The sequence below is a fragment of the Pristiophorus japonicus genome, chromosome 13 (assembly GCF_044704955.1).
Source record: "Pristiophorus japonicus isolate sPriJap1 chromosome 13, sPriJap1.hap1, whole genome shotgun sequence".
NCBI lineage: Eukaryota > Metazoa > Chordata > Chondrichthyes > Pristiophoridae > Pristiophorus > Pristiophorus japonicus.
This window is the reverse complement of record NC_091989.1, coordinates 192,622,194-192,642,079: the sequence shown is the minus strand read 5'-3', so window position 1 is coordinate 192,642,079 and position 19,886 is coordinate 192,622,194. Positions and strand designations below refer to the sequence as shown.

Below are 19,886 nucleotides of genomic sequence, written 5' to 3'. Positions count from 1 at the left end.
GTGGGGGAGAGTGGGGGTGTGTGTGGGTGGGGAGAGCGGGGGTGTGTGTGGGGGAGGGAGAGTGGGGGTGTGTGTGGGGGGGGGAGAGCGGGGGTGTGCCGGGGGGGGGAGAGCGGGGGTGTGTGGGGGGGGAGAGCGGGGGGGGTGTGTGGGGGGGGAGAGCGGAGGTGTGCGGGGGGGGGAGAGCGGGGGTGTGTGGGGGGGTGGGAGAGAGCGAGGGTGTGTGTGGGGCGGAGAGCGGGGGGGTGTGTGGGGGGGGGGGTGGGAGCTGTGTGTGTGGGGGTGGGAGGAGTGGGGGTGGGGGTGTGTGGGGGTGGGAGGAGCCGGGGGTGGGGGTGTGTGAGGTGGGAGGAGTGGGGTTGGGGGGGTGTGGGGGTGGGAGGAGTGGGGGTGGGGGGGTGTGGGCGTGGGAGGAGCCGGGGGTGGGGGGGTGTGGGGGTGGGAGGAGTGGGGGTGGGGGCTGTGTGGGGGTGGGAGGAGTGGGGGTGGGGGTGTGTGAGGTGGGAGGAGTGGGGTTGGGGGGGTGTGGGGGTGGGAGGAGCCGGGGGTGGGGGTGTGTGGGGGTGGGAGGAGCGGGAGTGGGGGTGTGTGGGGGTGGGAGGAGTGGGGGTGGGGGTGTGTGGGGGTGGGAGGAGCGGGAGTGGGGGTGTGTGGGGGTGGGAGGAGTGGGGGTGGGGGCTGTGTGTGTGGGGGTGGGAGGAGCGGGGGTGGGGGTGTGTTGGGGGGGTGGGAGGAGCGGGGGAGGGGGTGTGTGGGGGCGGGAGGAGCGGGGGTGGGGGTGTGTTGGGGGGGTGGGAACGGTGTGTGGGGGGGGTGGGAGGAGCGGGGGTAGGGGTGTGTGGGGATGGGAGGAGTGGGGGTAGGGGTGTGTGGGGGTGGGAGGAGCGGGGATAGGGGTGTGTGGGGGTGGGAGGAGCGGGGGTGGAGGTGTGTGGGGTTGGGAGGAGCGGGGGTGGGGGTGTGTGGGGGTGGGAGGAGCGGGGGTGGGGGTGTGTTGAGGGGTGGGAGGAGCGGGGGTGGGGGTGTGTGGTGGTGGGAGGAGCGGGGGTGGGGGTGTGTGGGGGAGGGAGGAGCGGGGGTGGGGGAGTGTGGGGATGGGAGGAGTGGGGGTGGGGGTGTGTGAGGTGGGAGGAGTGGGGTTGGGGGGGTGTGGGGGTGGGAGGAGTGGGGGTGGGGGGGTGTGGGGGTGGGAGGAGCCGGGGGTGGGGGTGTGTGAGGTGGGAGGAGTGGGGTTGGGGGTGTGTGGGGGTGGGAGGAGTGGGGGTGGGGGTGTGAGGAGCGGGAGTGGGGGTGTGTGGGGGTGGGAGGAGTGGGGGTGGGGGCTGTGTGTGTGGGGGTGGGAGGAGCGGGGGTGGGGGTGTGTTGGGGGGGTGGGAGGAGCGGGGGAGGGGGTGTGTGGGCGTGGGAGGAGCGGGGGTGGGGGTTTGTGGGGGTGGGAGGAGCGGGGGTGCGGGAGTGTGGGGATGGGAGAAGTGGGGGTAGGGGTGTGTGGGGTTGGGAGGAGCGGGGGTGGGGGTGTGTGGGGGTGGGAGGAGCAGGGATGGGGGTGTGTGGGGGTGGGAGGAACGGGGGTAGGGGTGTGTGGGGGTGGGAGGAGCGGGGGTGGGGGTGTGTGGGGGTGGGAGGAGCGGGGATGGGGGTGTGTGGGGGTGGGAGGAACGGGGGTAGGGGTGTGTGGGGGTGGGAGGAGCGGGGGTGGGGGTGTGTGGGGGTGGGAGGAGCGGGGGTGGGGGTGTGTGGGGGTGGGAGGTGCGGGGGTAGGGGTGTGTGGGGATGGGAGGAGCGGGGGTAGGGGTGTGTGGGGGTGGGAGGTGCGGGGGTAGGGGTGTGTGGGGATGGGAGGAGCGGGGGTGGGGGTGTGTGGGGGTGGGAGGAGCGGGGGTAGGGGTGTGTGCGGGTGGGAGGTGCGGGGGTAGGGGTGTTTGGGGTAGGAGGAGCGGGGGTGTGGGTGTGTGGGGGTGGGAGGAGTGGGGGTGGGGGTGTGTGGGGGTGGGAGGAGCGGGAGTGGGGGTGTGTGGGGGTGGGAGGAGTGGGGGTGGGGGCTGTGTGTGTGGGGGTGGGAGGAGCGGGGGTGGGGGTGTGTTGGGGGGGGTGGGAGGAGCGGGGGAGGGGGGGGTGTGGGGGCGGGAGGAGCGGGGGTGGGGGTGCGTTGGGGGGGTGGGAACGGTGTGTGGGGGGGGTGGGAGGAGCGGGGGTCGGGGTGTGTGGGGATGTGAGGAGTGGAGGTAGGGGTGTGTGGGGGTGGGAGGAGCAGGGGTGGGGGTGTGTGGGGGTGGGAGGAGCGGGGGTGGGGGTGTGTGGGGGTGGGAGGAGTGGCGGTAGGGGTGTGTGGTGGTGGGAGTAGCGGATGTGGGGGTGTGTGGGGGTGGGAGGAGCGGGGGTGGGGGTGTGTGGGGGTGGGAGGAGTGGGGATAGGGGTGTGTGGGGGTCGTAGGAGCGGGGGTGGGGGTGTTTGGGGGTGGGAGGAGTTGAGGTGGGGGTGCTTGTGACGGGAGGGTTAGAGCGGGGGAGGGGGTGTGTGGGGGTGGAAGGAGTGGGGGTAGGGGTGTGTGGGGGTGGGAGGAGCGGGGGTGGGGGTGGGAGGAGTGGGGGTGGGGGTGTGTGTGGGTGGGAGGAGTGGGGGTAGGGGTGTGTTGGGGGGTGGGAGGAGCGGGGGTGGGGGTGTGTGGGGGTGGGAGGAGCGGGGGTGGGGGTGTGTGGGGGTGGGAGGAGCGGGGGTGGGGGTGGGAGGAGCGGGTGGGAGGAACGGGGGTAGGGGTGTGTGGGGGTGGGAGGAGCGGGGGTGGGGGTGTTTGGGGGTGGGAGGAGTTGGGGTGGGGGTGTTTGTGACGGGAGGGTTAGAGCGGGGGAGGGGGTGTGTGGGGGTGGAAGGAGTGGAGGTGGGAGGAGTGGGGGTAGGGGTGTGTGGGGGTGGGAGGAGCGGGGGTGGGGGTGGGAGGAGTCGGGGTGGGGGTGTGTGTGGGTGGGAGGAGTGGGGGTAGGGGTGTGTTCAGGGGTGGGAGGAGCGGGGGTGGGGGTGTGTGGGGGTGGGAGGAGCGGGGGTGGGGGTGTGTGGGGGTGGGAGGAGCGGGGCTGGGGGTGGGAGGAGCGGGTGGGAGGAACGGGGGTAGGGGTGTGTGGGGGTGGGAGGAGCGGGGGTGGGGTGTGTGGTGGTGGGAGGAGCGGGGGTGGGGGTGTGTGGGGGTGGGAGGAGTGGGGTTGGGGGTGTGTGGGGTGGGAGGAGCGGGGGTGGGGGTGTTTGGGGGATGGGAGGAGTGGGGGTGGGGGTGTGTGGGGGTGGGAGGAGTGGGGGTAGGGGTGTGTGGGGGTGGGAGGAGCAGGGGTGGGGGTGTTTGGGGGGTGGGAGGATTGGGGGTGGGGGTGTGTGGGGGTGGGAGGAGTGGGTGTGGGGGTGTGTGGGGGTGGGAGGAGCGGGGGTGGGGGTGTGTGGGGGTGGGAGGAGTTGGGGTAGGGGTGTGTAGGGGTGGGAGGAGCGGGGGTGGGGGTGTGTGTGGGTGGGAGGAGTGGGGGTAGGGGTGTGTAGGGGTGGGAGGAGCGGGGGTGGGGGTGTGTGGGGGTGGGAGGAGTTGGGGTGGGGGTGTGTGGAGGTGGGATGAGCGGGGGTGGGGGTGTTTGGGGGTGGGAGGAGTTGGGGTGGGGGTATTTGTGGCGGGGGGGTTAGAGCGGGGGAGGGGGTGTGTGGGGGTGGAAGGAGTGGGGGTGGGAGGAGCGGGGGTAGGGGTGTGTGGGGGGGGTGGGAGGAGCGGGGGTAGGGGTGTGTGGGGGTGGGAGGAGCGGGGGTGGGGGTGTGTGGGTGTGGGAGGAGCGGGGGTGGGGGTGTGTGGGGGTGGGAGGAGCGGGGGTGGGGGTGTGTGGGGGTGGGAGGAGTTGGGGTAGGGATGTGTGGTGGTGGGAGGAGCGGGGGTGGGGGTGTGTGGGGGTGGGAGGAGCGGGGGTGGGGGTGTGTGGGGGTGGGAGGAGTTGGGGTAGGGATGTGTGGTGGTGGGAGGAGCGGGGGTGGGGGTGTGTGGTGGTGGGAGGAGCGGGGGTGGAGGTGTGTGGGGGTGGGAGGAGTTGGGGTGGGGGTGTGTGGAGATGGGAGGAGCGGGGGTGGAGGTGTTTGGGGGTGGGAGGAGTTGGGGTGGGGGTGTTTGTGGCGGGGGAGTTAGAGCGGAGGAGGGGGTGTGTGGGGGTGGGAGGAGTGGGGGTTGGAGGAGTGGGGTTAGGGGTGTGTGGGGGTGGGAGGAGCGGGGGTGGGGGTGTGTGGGGGTGGGAGGAGCGGGGATGGGGGTGTGTGGGGGTGGGAGGAGCGGGGGTGGGGGTGTGTGGGGGTGGGAGGAGCGGGGGTGGGGGTGTGTGGGGGTGGGAGGAGCGGGGATGGGGGTGTGTGGGGGTGGGAGGAGCGGGGGTGGGGGTGTGTGGTGGTGGGAGGAGCGGGGTTGGGGGTGTGTGGGGATGGGAGGAGTTGGGGTGGGGGTGTGTGGAGGTGGGATGAGCGGGGGTGGGGGGTGTTTGGGGGTGGGAGGAGTTGGGGTGGGGGTATTTGTGGCGGGGGGGTTAGAGCGGGGGTGGGGGTGTGTGGGGGTGGGAGGAGCGGGGGTGGGGGTGTGTGGGGGTGGGAGGAGTTGTGGTAGGGGTGTGTGGTGGTGGGAGGAGCGGGGGTGGGGGTGTTTGTGGCGGGGGAGTTAGAGCGGAGGAGGGGGTGTGTGGGGGTGGAAGGAGTGGGGTAGGGATGTGTGGGGGTGGGAGGAGCGGGTGTGGGGGTGTGTGGGGGTGGGAGAAACGGGGGTGGGGGTGTTTGGGGGGTGGGAGGAGTGGGGGTGGGGGTGAGTGGGGGTGGGAGGAGCGGGGGTAGGGGTGTGTGGGGGTGGGAGGAGCGGGGGTGAGGGTGTGTGGGGGTGGGAGGAGTGGGGGTGGGGGTGTGTGTGGGTGGGAAGAGTGGGGGTAGGAGTGTGTGGGGGTGGGAGGAGCGGGGGTGGGGGTGTTTGGGGGGTGGGAGGAGTGGGGGTAGGGGTGTGTGGGGGTGGGAGGAGCGGGGGTGGGGGTGTTTGGGGGGTGGGAGGAGTGGGGGTGGGGGTGAGTGGGGGTGGGAGGAGCGGGGGTGCGGGTGTGTGGGGGTGGAAATGGGGGTGGGGGTGTGTGGGGGTGGGAGGAGCGGGGGTGGGGGTGTGTGGGGGTGGGAGGAGTTGGGGTGGGGGTGTGTGGAGATGGGAGGAGCGGGGTGGGGGTGTTTGGGGGTGGGAGGAGTTGGGGTGGGGGTGTTTGTGGCGGGGGAGTTAGAGCGGAGGAGGGGGTGTGTGGGGGTGGAAGGAGTGGGGGTAGGGGTGTGTGGGGGTGGGAGGAGCGGGGGTGGGGGTGTGTGGGGGTGGGAAAAACGGGGGTGGGGGTGTGTGGGGGTGGGAGAAACGGGGGTGGGGTGTTTGGGGGGTGGGAGGAGTGGGGGTGGGGGTGAGTGGGGGTGGGAGGCGCGGGGGTGAGGGTGTGTGGGGGTGGGAGGAGCGGGGGTGGGGGTGTGTGGGGGTGGGAGGAGTTGGGGTGGGGGTGTGTGTAGGTGGGAGGAGCGGGGGTGGGGGTGTTTGGGGGTGGGAGGAGTTGGGGTGGGGGTATTTGTGGCGGGGGGGTTAGAGCGGGGGAGGGGGTGTGTGGGGGTGGAAGGAGTGGGGGTGGGAGGAGTGGGGTTAGGGGTGTGTGGGGGTGGGAGGAACGGGGGTGGGGGTGTGTGGGGGTGGGAGCAGCGGGGGTGGGGGTGTGTGGAGGTGGGATGAGCGGGGGTGGGGGTGTTTGGGGGTGGGAGGAGTTGGGGTGGGGGTATTTGTGGCGGGGGGGTTAGAGCGGGGGAGGGGGTGTGTGGGGGTGGAAGGAGTGGGGGTGGGAGGAGTGGGGGTAGGGGTGTGTGGGGGTGGGAGGAGCGGGGGTGGGGGTGTGTGGTGGTGGGAGGAGCGGGGGTGGGGGTGGGAGGAGCGGGGGTGGGGGTGTGTGGGGGTGGGAGGAGTTGGGGTGGGGGTGTGTGGAGATGGGAGGAGCGGGGGTGGGGGTGTTTGGGGGTGGGAGGAGTTGGGGTGGGGGTGTTTGTGGCGGGGGAGTTAGAGCGGAGGAGGGGGTGTGTGTGGGTGGGAGGAGCGGGGGTGGGTGTGTTTGGGGGGTGGGAGGAGTGGGGGTAGGAGTGTGTGGGGGTGGGAGGAGCGGGGGTGGGGGTGTTTGGGGGGTGGGAGGAGTGGGGGTGGGGGTGGGAGGAGCGGGGGTGAGGGTGTGTGGGGGTGGGAGGAGTGGGGGTGGGGGTGTGTGTGGGTGGGAGGAGTGGGGGTAGGGGTGTGTGGGGGTGGGAGGAGCGGGGGTGGGGGTGTTTGGGGGTTGGGAGGAGTGGGGGTGGGGGTGTGTGGGGGTGGAAATGGGGGTGGGTGTGTGTGGGGGTGGGAGGAGCGGGGGTGGGGGTGAGTGGGGGTGGGAGGAGTGGGGGTGGGGGTGTGTGGGGGTGGAAATGGGGGTGGGAGGAGCGGGGGTGGGGGTGTGTGGGGGTGGGAGGAGCGGGGTTGGGGGTGTGTGGGGATGGTAGGAGTTGGGGTGGGGGTGTTTGTGGCGGGGGGGTGGGTGCGGGGGAGGGGGTGTGTGTGGGGAGGGTAGGAGGAGCGGGGGTGGGGGTGTGTGGGGGTGGAAGGAGTGGGGATGGGGGTGTGTGGGGGTGGGAGGAGTGGGGGTGGGGGTGTGTGGGGGGGGTAGGAGGAGCGGGGGTGGGGGTGTGTGGGGGGGGTAGGAGGAGCGGGGGTGGGGGTGTGTGGGGGGGTAGGAGGAGCGGGGGTGGGGGTGTGTGGGGGTGGGAGGAGCGGGGGTGGGGGTGTGTTGGGGGGTGGGAGGAGTTGGATTGGGGGTGTTTGTGGCGGGGGGGGTGGGTGCGGGAGAGGGTGTGAGTGTGGGTGGAAGGAGTGGGGTAGGGGTGTGTGGGGGGGGTAGGAGGAGCGGGGGTGGGGGTGTGTGGGGGTGGGAGGAGCGGGGGTGGGGGTGTGTGGGGGTGGGAGGAGCGGGGGTGGGGGTGTGTGGGGGGGGTAGGAGGAGCGGGGGTGGGAGCGGGGGTGGGGTGTGTGGGGGGGTAGGAGGAGCGGGGGGTGGGAGCGGGGGTGGGGGTGTGTGGGTGTGGGAGGAGCGGGGGTGGGGGTGTGTGGGGGTGGGAGGAGCGGGGGTGGGGGTGTGTGGGGGTGGGTAGGAGGAGCGGGGGTGTGGGGTGTGTGGGGGTGGGAGGAGCGGGGGTGGGGGTGTGTGGGTGTGGGAGGAGCGGGGGTAGGGGTGTGTTGGGGGGTGGGAGGAGCGGGGGTGGGGGTGTGTGGGGGTGGGTAGGAGGAGCGGGGGTGGGTGCGGGGGTGTGGGGTGTGTGGGGGTGGGAGGAGCGTGTGTGGGGGTGGGAGGAGCGGGGGTAGGGGTGTGTGGGGGTGGGAGGAGCGGGGGTGGGGGTGTGTGGTGGTGGGTAGGAGGAGCGGGGGTGGGTGCGGGGGAGGGGGGGTGTGTGGGGGGGTGGGGGTGTGTGGGGGTGGGAGGAGCGGGGGTGTGGGGTGTGTGGGGGTGGGAGGAGCGGGGGTGGGGGTGTGTGGGTGTGGGAGGAGCGGGGGTAGGGGTGTGTTGGGGGGTGGGAGGAGCGGGGGTGGGGGTGTGTGGGGGTGGGTAGGAGGAGCGGGGGTGGGGGTGTGTGGGGGTGGGTAGGAGGAGCGGGGGTGGGGGTGTGTGGGGGTGGGTAGGAGGAGCGGGGGTGGGTGCGGGGGTGGGGGCTGTGACAGAAGCAACATCCAGTGCAGTGCTTTAGCACGTGAGACCCCTCCCTGCCGATACATACCTCCAGCTCATACATGGCCTGCTCTTCTCGATCAAAGGACCTGAGAGTGAAGAGTAAAGCGTGGCCTTCAATCCCGAAGGTTCCGTTGTAATCATCGACGAGTTGCAGTCGGGATTCGCCCGTGACGCCTGTGTCAATCTGAAATTAGAAATGTTTGCTGGAAGCCGAGAGTGATTTTTTTCTCCCCTCTCTTGCCCCTTCCCCCGCCCCGATATTGACAATGAGAGGGTCCCCGCCTGCCCTCCCACCGAAGATCATTGACGCGAGCAATGGCTCAGGATCATACCCAGCACAGCTGCCAATAAATAAAGCAAGACTTGCATTTATATAGCGCCTTTCAAGATCTCAGGATGTCTCAAAGCGCTTTACAGCCAGTGAAGTACTTTGGGGGTGGAGTCACGGTTGTAATGTTGGAAACATGGCAGCCAATCAAGCTCCCACAAACACCAATATGCTAATGAGCAGATCATCTGTTTCAGTGATGTTGTTTGAGGGGTAAATATTGGCCCCAGGACACCGGGGAGAACTCCCCTGCTCTTCTCTGGAATAGTGGGCATGGGATTTTTAAGTCCACCTGTGAGAGCAGACGGGGCCTCAGTTTAATGTCTCATCCTAAAAACGGCCCCTCCGACAGTGCGGCACTCCCTCAGTACTGCCCCTCCGACAGTGCAGCCTCCCTCAGTACTGACCCTCCGACTGTGCGGCGCTCCCTCAGTACTGCCCCTCCGACAGTGCAGCGCTCCCTCAGTACTGCCCCTCCGACAGTGCGGCACTCCCTCAGTACTGCCCCTCCGACAGTGCAGCGCTCCCTCAGTACTGCCCCTCCGACAGTGCAGCGCTCCCTCAGTAATGCCTGTCCGACAGTGTAGCACTCCCTCAGTACTGACCCTCCAACAGTGCAGCGCTCCCTCAGTACTGCCCCTCCGACAGTGCAGCACTCCCTCAGTACTGCCCCTCCGACTGGGCGGCACTCCCTCAGTACTGCCCCTCCGACAGTGCAGCGCTCCCTCAGTACTGCCCCTCCGACAGCGCAGCGCTCCCTCAGAACTGCCCCTCCGACAGTACAGAGCTCCCTCAGTACTGCCCCTCCGACAATGCAGCACTCCCTCAGTACTGCCCCTCCAATAGTGCAGCGCTCCCTCAGTACTGCCCCTCCGACAGTGCGGCACTCCCTCAGTACTGCCCCTCCGACAGTGCAGCGCTCCCTCAGTACTGCCCTTCCGACAGTGCGGCGCTCCCTCAGTACTGCCCCTCCGACAGTGCAGCACTCCCTCAGTATTGCCCCTCCGACAGTGCGGGGCTCCCTCAGTACTGCCCCTCCGACAGTGCGGCGCTCCCTCAGTACTGCCCCTCCGACAGTGCGGCGCTCCCTCAGTACTGCCCCTCCGACAGTGCGGTGCTCCCTCAGTACTGCCCCTCCGACAGTGCGGCGCTCCCTCAGTACTGCCCCTCCGACAGTGCGGGGCTCCCTCAGTACTGCCCCTCCGACAGTGCAGCGCTCCCTCAGTACTGCCCCTCCGACAGTGCAGTGCGGCACTCCCTCAGTACTGCCCCTCCGACAGTGCGGCGCTCCCTCAGTACTGCCCCTCCGACAGTGCCGTGCGGCACTCCCTCAGTACTGCCCCTCCAACAGTGCGGGGCTCCCTCAGTACTGCCCCTCCGACAGTGCAGCGCTCCCTCAGTACTGCCCCTCCGACAGTGCGGGGCTCCCTCAGTACTGCCCCTCCGACAGTGCAGCGCTCCCTCAGTACTGCCCCTCCGACAGTGCAGTGCGGCACTCCCTCAGTACTGCCCCTCCGACAGTGCGGGGCTCCCTCAGTACTGCCCCTCCGACAGTGCAGTGCGGCACTCCCTCAGTACTGCACTGGGAGTTTCAGACTAGCTTTCGTACTCAAGCCTCTGATAACTAATCTTTAAAACTGAAATCTCACCCTCGTCAGGAACCAGGGAAACTCTCCATCGTAGTTCTCCGGGACGGTCACCTCTTTGGCTGCGGGCAGGATGCTGAGAGCGGACAACAGAACCACAACCTGTTCAGAAGCAAATGTTTTAGGAACTATTTCTTCACCCTATTTCTTCACCCTTAGTTTACAAAAGCCTTTATAGGATAAACCTTTATAAATCACTGATTAGGCCTCAGCTGGAGAATTCTGGGCACCGCACTTTACGAAGTTTGTGAAGGCCTTGGAGAGTGTGCGGAGGGGATTTACCAGCAGGGCTCCAGGGATGAGGGACTTCAGTGACATGGATAGACTGGGAAGCTGGAGTTGTTCTCCTTGGAGCAGAGAAGGTTAAGGAGAGGTTTGATAGAGGTGTTCATAATCATAAACAGTTAGCAGAAACAGTTCCCAGGGGCAGGGAGGTCGGTAACCAGAGGTACACAGATTTAAGGCAATTGGCAAAAGAACCAGAGGGATGGGGGAGCAAGATGAGAATGTTTTTACGCAGCGAGTTGTTGTGATCGGGAACGCGCTGCCTGAAAGGGCGGTGGGAGCAGATTCAATAGTAACTTTCAAACAGGGAATTGGATAAATATTTGAAGGGGAAAAATTCACAGGGCTGTGGGTAAAGAGCGGGGGGAGTGGGACTGATTGGATCGCTCTGTCACAGAGCGGCTCGATGGGCCGAATGGCCTCCTCCTGTGCCCAATGGCCTGTTTCTGTGCCGTACATTCTCTGTAATTCCCTGAAACTTTACCCTATCATGACCCTGTCTCACACCCTTCCGCTGCCCAATGAAAGAAGAAAGTAAGAACTTGCGTTTATATAGCACCTTTCAAGGACGCAGGACGTCCCAAAGCGCTTTACAGCCAATGAAGTACTGTTGTAATGTGGGAATCGTGGCAACCAGTTTGTGCACAGCAAGCTCCCACACACAGCAATATGATAATGACCAGATAATCGGTTTTAGTGATGTTGGTTGAGGGATAAATTTTGGGCCCAGGACACGGGGAGAACTCCCCTGCTCTTCTTGAATAATACCATACTTTCACCTGAGAGAGCAGACGGGGCCTCGGTTTAACGTTTCATCCAAAAGACGGCACCTCTGACAGTGCAGTGCTCCCTCAGTACTGCCCCTCCGACAGTACGGCGCTCCCTCAGTACTGCCCCTCCGACACTGCGGCACTCCCTCAGTACTGCCCCTCCGACAGTGCGGCACTCCCTCAGTACTGCCCCTCCGACAGTGCAGTGCTCCCTCAGTACTGCCCCTCCGACAGTGCGGCGCTCCCTCAGTACTGCCCCTCCGACAGTGTGGCGCTCCCTCGGTACTGCCCCTCCGACAGTGCAGCGCTCCCTCAGTGCTCATCATCATCATAGGCAGTCCCTCGGAATCGAGGAAGACTTGCTTCCACTCTAAAAGTGAGTTCTCAGGTGACTGAACAGTCCAATATGGGAATTACAGTCTCTGTCACAGGTGGGGCAGACAGTGGTTGAGGGAAGGGGAGGGTGGGACTGGTTTGCCGCACGCTCCTTCCGCTGCCTGCGCTTGGTTTCTGCAAGCTCTCGCCGACGAGACTCGAGGTGCTCAGCGCCCTCCCGGATGCACTTCCTCCACTTAGGGCGGTCTCTGGCCAGGGACTCCCAGGTGTCGGTGGGGATGTTGCACTTTATCAGGGAGGCTTTGTCGGTGATCTTGAAACGTTTCCTCTGCCCACATGGGGCTCGCTTGCCATGAAGGAGTTCCGAGTAGAGCACTTGCTTTGGGAGTCTCGTGTCTGGCATGTGAACAATGTGGCCCTGCCCAACGGAGCTGTTCGAGTGTGGCCAGTGCTTCGATGCTGGGGATGTTGGCCTGAGCGAGGACAATAACGTTGGTGCGTCTGTCTCCCAGAGGATTTGCAGGATCTTGCGGAGACATCTTTGGTGGTATTTCTCCAGCGATATGAGGTGTATATGGTCCACGTCTCTGAGCCATACATGAGGGTGGCTATCACTACAGCCCTGTAAACCATGAGCTTGGTGCCAGATTTGAGGGCCTGATCTTCGAACGCTCTTTTCCTCAAGCAGTCAGATGCTGCGCTGGTTCACTGGAGGCAGTGTTGAACCTCATCGTCGATATCTGCCCTTGCTGATAATAGGCTCCCGAGGTATGAAAGGTTGTCCACGTTGTTCAGGGTTGCACCGTGGATCTTGATGACTGGGGGGGGCAGTGCTGTGTGTCGGTGTCAGGTTAGTAGAGGACCTTTGTCTTACGAATGTTTAGTGTAAGGCCCATGCTTTCGTACACCTCAGTGAAGGTGTTGACAATGGCTTGAAGTTTCGTTTCTGAATAAGCACAGACGCAGGCGTCATCCACGTGCTGTAGTTCGACGACAGAGGACGGGATGGTTTTAGATGTGGCCTGGAGATGTCGAAGGTTGAACAGGTTCCCACTGGTTCTGTAGTTTAGTTCCACTCCAGCGGGGAGCTTGTTGAGTGTGAGGTGGAGCATTGCAGCGAGGAAGATCGCGAAGAGGGTTGGTGTGATGACGCAGCCCTGCTTGACCCAGGTCCAGATGTATGATGGATCCGTTGGTCAGGATCACGGCTAGCATGTCATCGTGGAGCAGGCGGAGGATGGCGACACACTTTTGGGGGCAGCCGAAACAACAGGACACAACGGACATGATTTTTATGGCGCGATAGCTGTAAGAAAAATGCAGGGAACAGCACCAACCCTTGTTTGACCTCACAAAGGGCCTTTGACACTGTCAACCACCAGGGACTATGGGGCACTCTCCTCCGTTTCCCTCAGTACTGCACTGGGAGTGTCAGCCTGGGTTATGTGTTGAAGAGTCTGGAGCAGGGCTTGAATCCATGACCTTGTGACTCAAAGGGAAGAGTGCCACCCACTGAGCTACGACTAACACTTTAAGCGTGTGTGTCTGCAGTCACTTTGGTTGGGAGTTGGGAACCGAGAGTTGCTGCACTTGGAATTCACTGAACCATTGCTGATAATGGGAGGAAATACTTTTGCAGCACGCTTCAGTGCTCAAACCTGCAAGCTTGGTGAGCTGAAGGAATGCACTCCAGATTAAAGCTGTGGATATAAAAACATAGGAACGGGAGGAGGCCATTCAGCCCCTCTAGCCTGTTTAATCATTCATTGAGATCATGGCTGATCTGTATCTCAGCTCCATCTACCCGCCTTGGTTCTGTGTCCCTTAATACTGTAATATATTTACTTCACGGGTTCGTTGCTTAAGAATTCATAGCAGCACATTGCTATTAAGAACTAGTTGGTTTATTAGCAAAGGTTTAACAATCACACTACACATTACCAGTTCATCGTGGATGACCTAAACTCAACTGACTGGGGTTTTATTGAGTCTTGTGAACATCAAGTGACTTGGCTAAGCTCCACAACTATTTTAGTTGCACCTGTAAATCATATTTAAATCTAGTGCCCCCAGTTAAATTGACACATTAAAGAAATTAACTTTTAATGGTTCAAATTAAGATTTGGTTGCCGGGGGTGATGATGCACTCCAATCCCTCCGGCGCCCACCTCTCGCGGAAGGCCGCGAGCGTACTGGTGGACATCGTGTGCTCCATCTCCAGGGACACCCTGGCTCGGATGTAAGCCCGGAAGAGAGGCAGGCAGTCGGGCTGAATGACCCCCTCGACCGTCTGCTGCCTGGACCGGCTGATGTCCCCCAGGAGCAGTCCTACAAGGAGGCCTTCCGACCTGCCCGCTCCCCTCCGCACAGGGTGCCCAAAGATCAGGAGTGTGGGACTGAAGTGCAACCAGAATTTGAGGAGCAGCCCCTTTAAATAATGGAACAGGGGCTGCAACCTCACACATTCAATAAAAACGTGGAACACGGACTCTTCCAGACCACAGAAATTGCTGGCGGCCTGGGAGCCCATGAACCGACTTAAAAACCGATTGCACGGGACTGCGCCGCGCAGGCCAAATCCCCAAGGGAGGACTCCCGCGTAGAGAGCACTCCATTGGGGACCATCGCCTCCTCCGGACGGCAAGATGGTGCACCACGGCATGTCCGGACGGCAGACGAGGATTGAAAAGTGGAGAGTGTGCAGGGGCAGCCCGTACAGGAATCCCCTCTGTGCGGAACTGAAAGGCACGGAGGGGATTTCCCGGAGGAGGCTCAAGTTGTGATCCGCCATTCTTTCAGGCAGCCCATCCAGATCACAGCAACTCGCCACGTAAAGTTATTTTTCACAACCTCAAGATGGCCTGAAGTGCTTTACAGCAAATGAAGGACTTTTGGAGTGCAGTCACTGTTGTAATGTGGGAAACACGGGAGGCAATTTGCACACAGCAAGCTCCCACACACAGCAATGTGATAATGACCAGATAATTTGTTTTAGTGATGTGGATTGAGGGATAAATATTGGCCCCAGGACACCGGGGAGAACTCCCCTGCAGAGGGAGCACCGCACGGTCAGAGGCGCAGTACTGAGGGAGTGCTGCACTGTCGGAGGGGCAGTACTGAGGGAGCACCGCACGGTCAGAGGCGCAGTACTGAGGGAGTGCTGCACTGTCGGAGGGGCAGTACTGAGGGAGTGCTGCACTGTCGGAGGGGCAGTACTGAGGGAGTGCTGCACTGTCAAAGGGGCAGTACTGAGGGAGTGCTGCACTGTCGGAGGGGCAGTACTGAGGGAGCGCTGCATTGTTGGAGGGGCAGTACTGGAGGAGCACTGCACTGTCGGAGGGGCAGTACTGAGGGAGTGCTGCACTGTCGGAGGGGCAGTACTGAGGGAGTGCTGCACTGTCGGAGGGGCAGTACTGGAGGAGCACTGCACTGTCGGAGGGGCAGTACTGGAGGAGCACTGCACTGTCGGAGGGGCAGTACTGAGGGAGCGCTGCACTGTCGGAGGGGCAGTACTGAGGGAGCGCTGCATTGTTGGAGGGGCAGTACTGGGGGAGCACTGCACAGTCAGAGATGCTGTCTTTCAGATGAGATGTTAAACCGAGGCCCGTCTGTTCCCTCAGGTGGAAGTAAAGGATCCCGTGGCACTATTTTGAAGTTATCCCCGGTGTCCTGGGGCCAATATTTATCGCTCAATCAATATAACAAAAAACAGATGATCTGGTCATTATCACATTGCTGTGTGTGGGAGCTTGCTGTGCGCAAATTGGCTGCCACGTTTCCTACATTACAACTGTGACTACACTCCAAAAGTACTTTGTTGGCTGGAAAGCGCTTGGGACATCCGGTGGTCGTGAAAGGCGCTATATAAATGCCAGTATTTCTACCTTTCTTTCTTTGGCTGATGGTGTCATCCCCTGTAAGCGGCTAACACAGCACAGACCAGGTATCAGAGCCAGAACCTCCCTGGTGTGTGGGAATCACCGAGCTACTGGAAAAACTGGTTGCCTCTTCAGGGAGCTGTGAGGGTTGCAGTTTTATTGCCAAGAAACCAAACGAGAAGTGAGCTTCAGAAGAGAAAACAAAACCAGACAAGGAGAAATGAAGGTTATAAGAATGTGAACGGCAGGTTCTGCCCTGGGAGTTCGCTCTGTTAACTAGCTCTCCTCTCAACACTCAATCTCTCCAGTTCTCATCTTTACCCCATCCCCAAAACACTGACCCCAGAGGCAGCACTTTTGGTCAGAACTGGGAAAGAAAGGACATGTATTTATATAGAATCTTTCACAACCTCAGGACAGCCAATGAAGTACTTCAGGCGTGTAATAAGGACATAAGCAATAGGAGCAGGAGTAGGCCATTCGGCCCCTCGAGCCTGCCCCGCCATTTAATAAGATCATGGCTGATCCGATCATGGACTCAGCTCCACTTCCCCGCCCGCTCCCCATAACCCCTTATCCCCTTAACGGTTAAGATCACTGTTGTAATGTAGGAAACGCGGCAGCCAATTTGTGCACAGCAAGCTCCCACAAATACCAATGAGATCATAACCAGATCATCTTTTTTTTTTATTGATGTTGATTGAGGGATAAATATCGACTCGGACACCAGGGAGCTCTCCCCTGCACTTCTTCAAAATAGTGCTGTGGGATCTTTTACATCCACTCATTGAAACATACAAAATCTTTACAGGGATTGACAGGGTAGATGTAGGGAGGATGTTTCCCCCGGGCTGGGGAGTCTAGAACCCGGGGTCACAGGCTCAGGATAAGGGGTCGGCCATTTAGGACGGAGATGAGGAGGAATTTCTTCACTCAGAGGGGGGTGAATCTAGAATTCTCTGCCCCAGAGGGCTGTGGAGGCTGGGTCTCTGAATATATTCAAGGCTGAGATCGATAGATTTTTGGACTCTCGGGGAATCGAGGGATATGGGGATCGGGGGGGAAAGTGGAGTTGAGGTTGAAGATCAGCCGTGATCTAATTGGATGGCTGAGCAGGCTCGAGAGGTCGAATGGCCGACTCCTGCTCCTATTCCTTATGTTCCTATGAGAGAGCAGACGGGGCCTCGGTTTAATGTCTCATCTGGAAGAGATTAGTAAGGCCAAAGATACATTGTGGGAGGTGAACGAGCAAATGAAGGAGGGGAAGAAGGTGAAGATAGACAGAGAAAGACAAATTTTAAAAAAGGAGGGAAAGCAACAGGCGAAGAAAGAAAATGAGAATTTCTTTCCAGGAGAGAAATGGAGTGAGAACAGAGAAGGACAGAAAGGAACGGAGAGAGCGAGAATGGGAGGTTAGCGGAGATGGAGAAGGAAAGGGGGGGAAGTGGAGAAGTGAGGTTGCAGAACAATAAAGTGAGGAAGGAGAATTGGAGCGACAAGGGCGAGCGAGGGGCGAGCGACGGGGGGATGCGAGGGGCGAGCGAGGGGCGAGCGAGGGGCGAGCGACAAGGGCGAGCGAGGGGCGAGCGAGGGGCGAGCGAGGGGCGAGCGACAAGGGCGAGCGAGGGGCGAGCGAGGGGCGAGCGACAAGGGCGAGCGAGGGGCGAGCGACGGGGGGATGCGAGGGGCGAGCGAGGGGCGAGCGAGGGGCGAGCGACAAGGGCGAGCGAGGGGCGAGCGAGGGGCGAGCGAGGGGCGAGCGACAAGGGCGAGCGAGGGGCGAGCGAGGGGCGAGCGACAAGGGCGAGCGAGGGGCGAGCGACAGGGGCGAGCGAGGGGCGAGCGACAAGGGCGAGCGAGGGGCGAGCGAGGGGCGAGTGAGGGGCGAGCGAGGGGTGAGCGAGGGGCGAGCGAGGGGCGAGCGACAAGGGCGAGCGAGGGGCGAGCGAGGGGCGAGCGACAAGGGCGAGCGAGGGGCGAGCGAGGGGCGAGCGACAAGGGCGAGCGAGGGGCGAGCGAGGGGCGAGCGAGGGGTGAGCGAGGGGCGAGCGAGGGGCGAGCGACAAGGGCGAGCGAGGGGCGAGCGAGGGGCGAGCTACAAGGGCGAGCGAGGGGCGAGCGAGGGGCGAGCGACAAGGGCGAGCGAGGGGCGAGCGACAGGGGCGAGCGAGGGGCGAGCGACAAGGGCGAGCGAGGGGCGAGTGAGGGGCGAGTGAGGGGCGAGCGAGGGGTGAGCGAGGGGCGAGCGAGGGGCGAGCGACAAGGGCGAGCGAGGGGCGAGCGAGGGGCGAGCGACAAGGGCGAGCGAGGGGCGAGCGAGGGGCGAGCGACAAGGGCGAGCGAGGGGCGAGCGAGGGGCGAGTGAGGGGCGAGCGACAAGGGCGAGCGAGGGGCGAGCGAGGGGCGAGCGACAAGGGCGAGTGAGGGGCGAGCGACAAGGGCGAGCGAGGGGCGAGCGAGGGGCGAGCGACAAGGGCGAGCGACAAGGGCGAGCGAGGGGCGAGCGACAAGGGCGAGCGAGGGGCGAGCGAGGGGCGAGCGACAAGGGCGAGTGAGGGGCGAGCGACAAGGGCGAGCGAGGGGCGAGTGAGGGGCGAGCGAGGGGCTAGCGACAAGGGCGAGCGAGGGGCGCGCGACAAGGGCGAGCGAGGGGCGAGTGAGGGGCGAGCGACAAGGGCGAGCGACAAGGGCGAGCGAGGGGCGATCGACAAGGGCGAGCGAGAGGCGAGGGAGGGGCGAGCGACAAGGGCGAGCGAGGGGCGAGCGAGGGGCGAGCGAGGGGCGAGCGAGGGGCGAGCGAGGGGCGAGCGACAAGGGCGAGCGAGGGGCGAGCGACAAGGGGCGAGCGAGGGGCGAGTGAGGGGCGAGCGACAAGGGGCGAGCGAGGGGCGAGTGAGGGGCGAGCGACAAGGGCGAGTGAGGGGCGAGTGAGGGGCGAGCGAGGGGCGAGTGAGGGGCGAGCGACAAGGGCGAGTGAGGGGCGAGTGAGGGGCGAGCGACAAGGGCGAGCGAGGGGCGAGCGACAAGGGCGAGCGAGGGGCGAGTGAGGGGCGAGCGAGGGGCGAGCGAGGGGCGAGTGAGGGGCGAGCGAGGGGCGAGTGAGGGGCGAGCGACAAGGGCGAGCGAGGGGCGAGCGACAAGGGCGAGCGAGGGGCGAGCGACAAGGGCGAGCGAGGGGCGAGCGAGGGGCGAGCGAGGGGCGAGCGACAAGGGCGAGCGAGGGGCGAGCGACAAGGGCGAGGGAGGGGCGAGCGACAAGGGCGAGTGAGGGGCGAGCGAGGGGCGAGCGAGGGGCGAGGGAGGGGCGAGCGACAAGGGCGAGCGAGGGGCGAGCGACAAGGGCGTGCGAGGGGCGAGGGAGGGGCGAGCGACAAGGGCGAGCGAGGGGCAAGCGAGGGGCGAGCGAGGGGCGAGCGAGGGGCGAGCGAGGGGCGAGTGAGGGGCTAGCGACAAGGGCGAGCGAGGGGCGAGCGAGGGGCTAGCGACAAGGGCGAGCGAGGGGCGAGCGAGGGGCGAGCGACAAGGGCGAGCGAGGGGCGAGCGAGGGGCGAGCGACAAGGGCGAGCGAGGGGCGAGCGAGGGGCTAGCGACAAGGGCGAGTGAGGGGCGAGCGAGGGGCGAGCGACAAGGGGCGAGCGAGGGGCGAGCGACAAGGGCGAGTGAGGGGCGAGCGACAAGGGGCGAGCGAGGGGCGAGTGAAGGGCGAGCGACAAGGGCGAACGAGGGGCGAGCGAGGGGCGAGCGAGGGGCGAGCGACAAGGGCGAGCGAGGGGCGAGCGACAAGGGGCGAGCGAGGGGCGAGTGAGGGGCGAGCGACAAGGGGCGAGCGAGGGGCGAGTGAGGGGCGAGCGACAAGGGCGAGTGAGGGGCGAGTGAGGGGCGAGTGACAAGGGGCGAGCGAGGGGCGAGTGAGGGGCGAGCGACAAGGGCGAGTGAGGGGCGAGTGAGGGGCGAGCGAGGGGCGAGTGAGGGGCGAGCGACAAGGGCGAGTGAGGGGCGAGTGAGGGGCGAGCGACAAGGGGCGAGCGAGGGGCGAGTGAGGGGCGAGCGACAAGGGCGAGCGAGGGGCGAGCGACAAGGGCGAGTGAGGGGCGAGTGAGGGGCGAGCGAGGGGCGAGTGAGGGGCGAGCGAGGGGCGAGTGAGGGGCGAGCGACAAGGGCGAGCGAGGGGCGAGTGAGGGGCGAGCGACAAGGGCGAGCGAGGGGCGAGCGACAAGGGGCGAGCGAGGGGCGAGAGAGGGGCGAGCGACAAGGGGCGAGCGAGGGGCGAGTGAGGGGCGAGCGACAAGGGGCGAGCGAGGGGCGAGTGAGGGGCGAGCGACAAGGGCGAGTGAGGGGCGAGCGAGCGACAAGGGCGAGCGAGGGGCGAGCGAGCGACAAGGGCGAGCGAGGGGCGAGCGACAAGGGCGAGCGAGGGGCGAGCGAGGGGCGAGCGAGCGACAAGGGCGAGCGAGGGGCGAGCGAGGGGCGAGCGAGGGGCGAGCGAGGGGCGAGCGAGCGACAAGGGCGAGCGAGGGGCGAGTGAGGGGCGAGCGACAAGGGCGAGCGAGGGGCGAGCGAGCGACAAGGGCGAGCGAGGGGCGAAGGGGCGAGCGACAGGGGCGAGCGAGGGGCGAGTGAGGGGCGAACGAGGGGCGAACGAGGGGCGAGCGACAGGGGCGAGCGAGGGGCGAAGGGGCGAGCGAGGGGCGAGTGAGGGGCGAGCGACAAGGGCGAACGAGGGGCGAACGAGGGGCGAGCGACAGGGGCGAACGAGGGGCGAGCGAGGGGCGAGAGAGGGTCGAGTGACAGGGGCGAGCGAGGGGCGAGTGAGGGGCGAGTGAGGGGCGAGTGACAGGGGCGAACGAGGGGCGAGCGAGGGGCGAGAGAGGGTCGAGTGACAGGGGCGAAC

At 64.9% G+C, this 19,886-nt stretch overlaps 1 protein-coding gene across 1 annotated transcript in view; it reads right to left on the bottom strand.

Moving 5' to 3' along the window:
- Nucleotides 1-19,886, bottom strand: part of cdh16 (cadherin 16, KSP-cadherin) — a 110,443-nt gene that overhangs the window by 78,488 nt on the left and 12,069 nt on the right. The window contains exons 2-3 of the mRNA XM_070896871.1: nt 9,730-9,828; nt 7,799-7,936 (exon numbers count right to left, since the gene is read on the bottom strand). Of these exons, the coding sequence (XP_070752972.1) occupies nt 7,799-7,936; nt 9,730-9,828 (237 nt within the window). The remainder of the gene's footprint in view (nt 1-7,798; nt 7,937-9,729; nt 9,829-19,886) is intronic.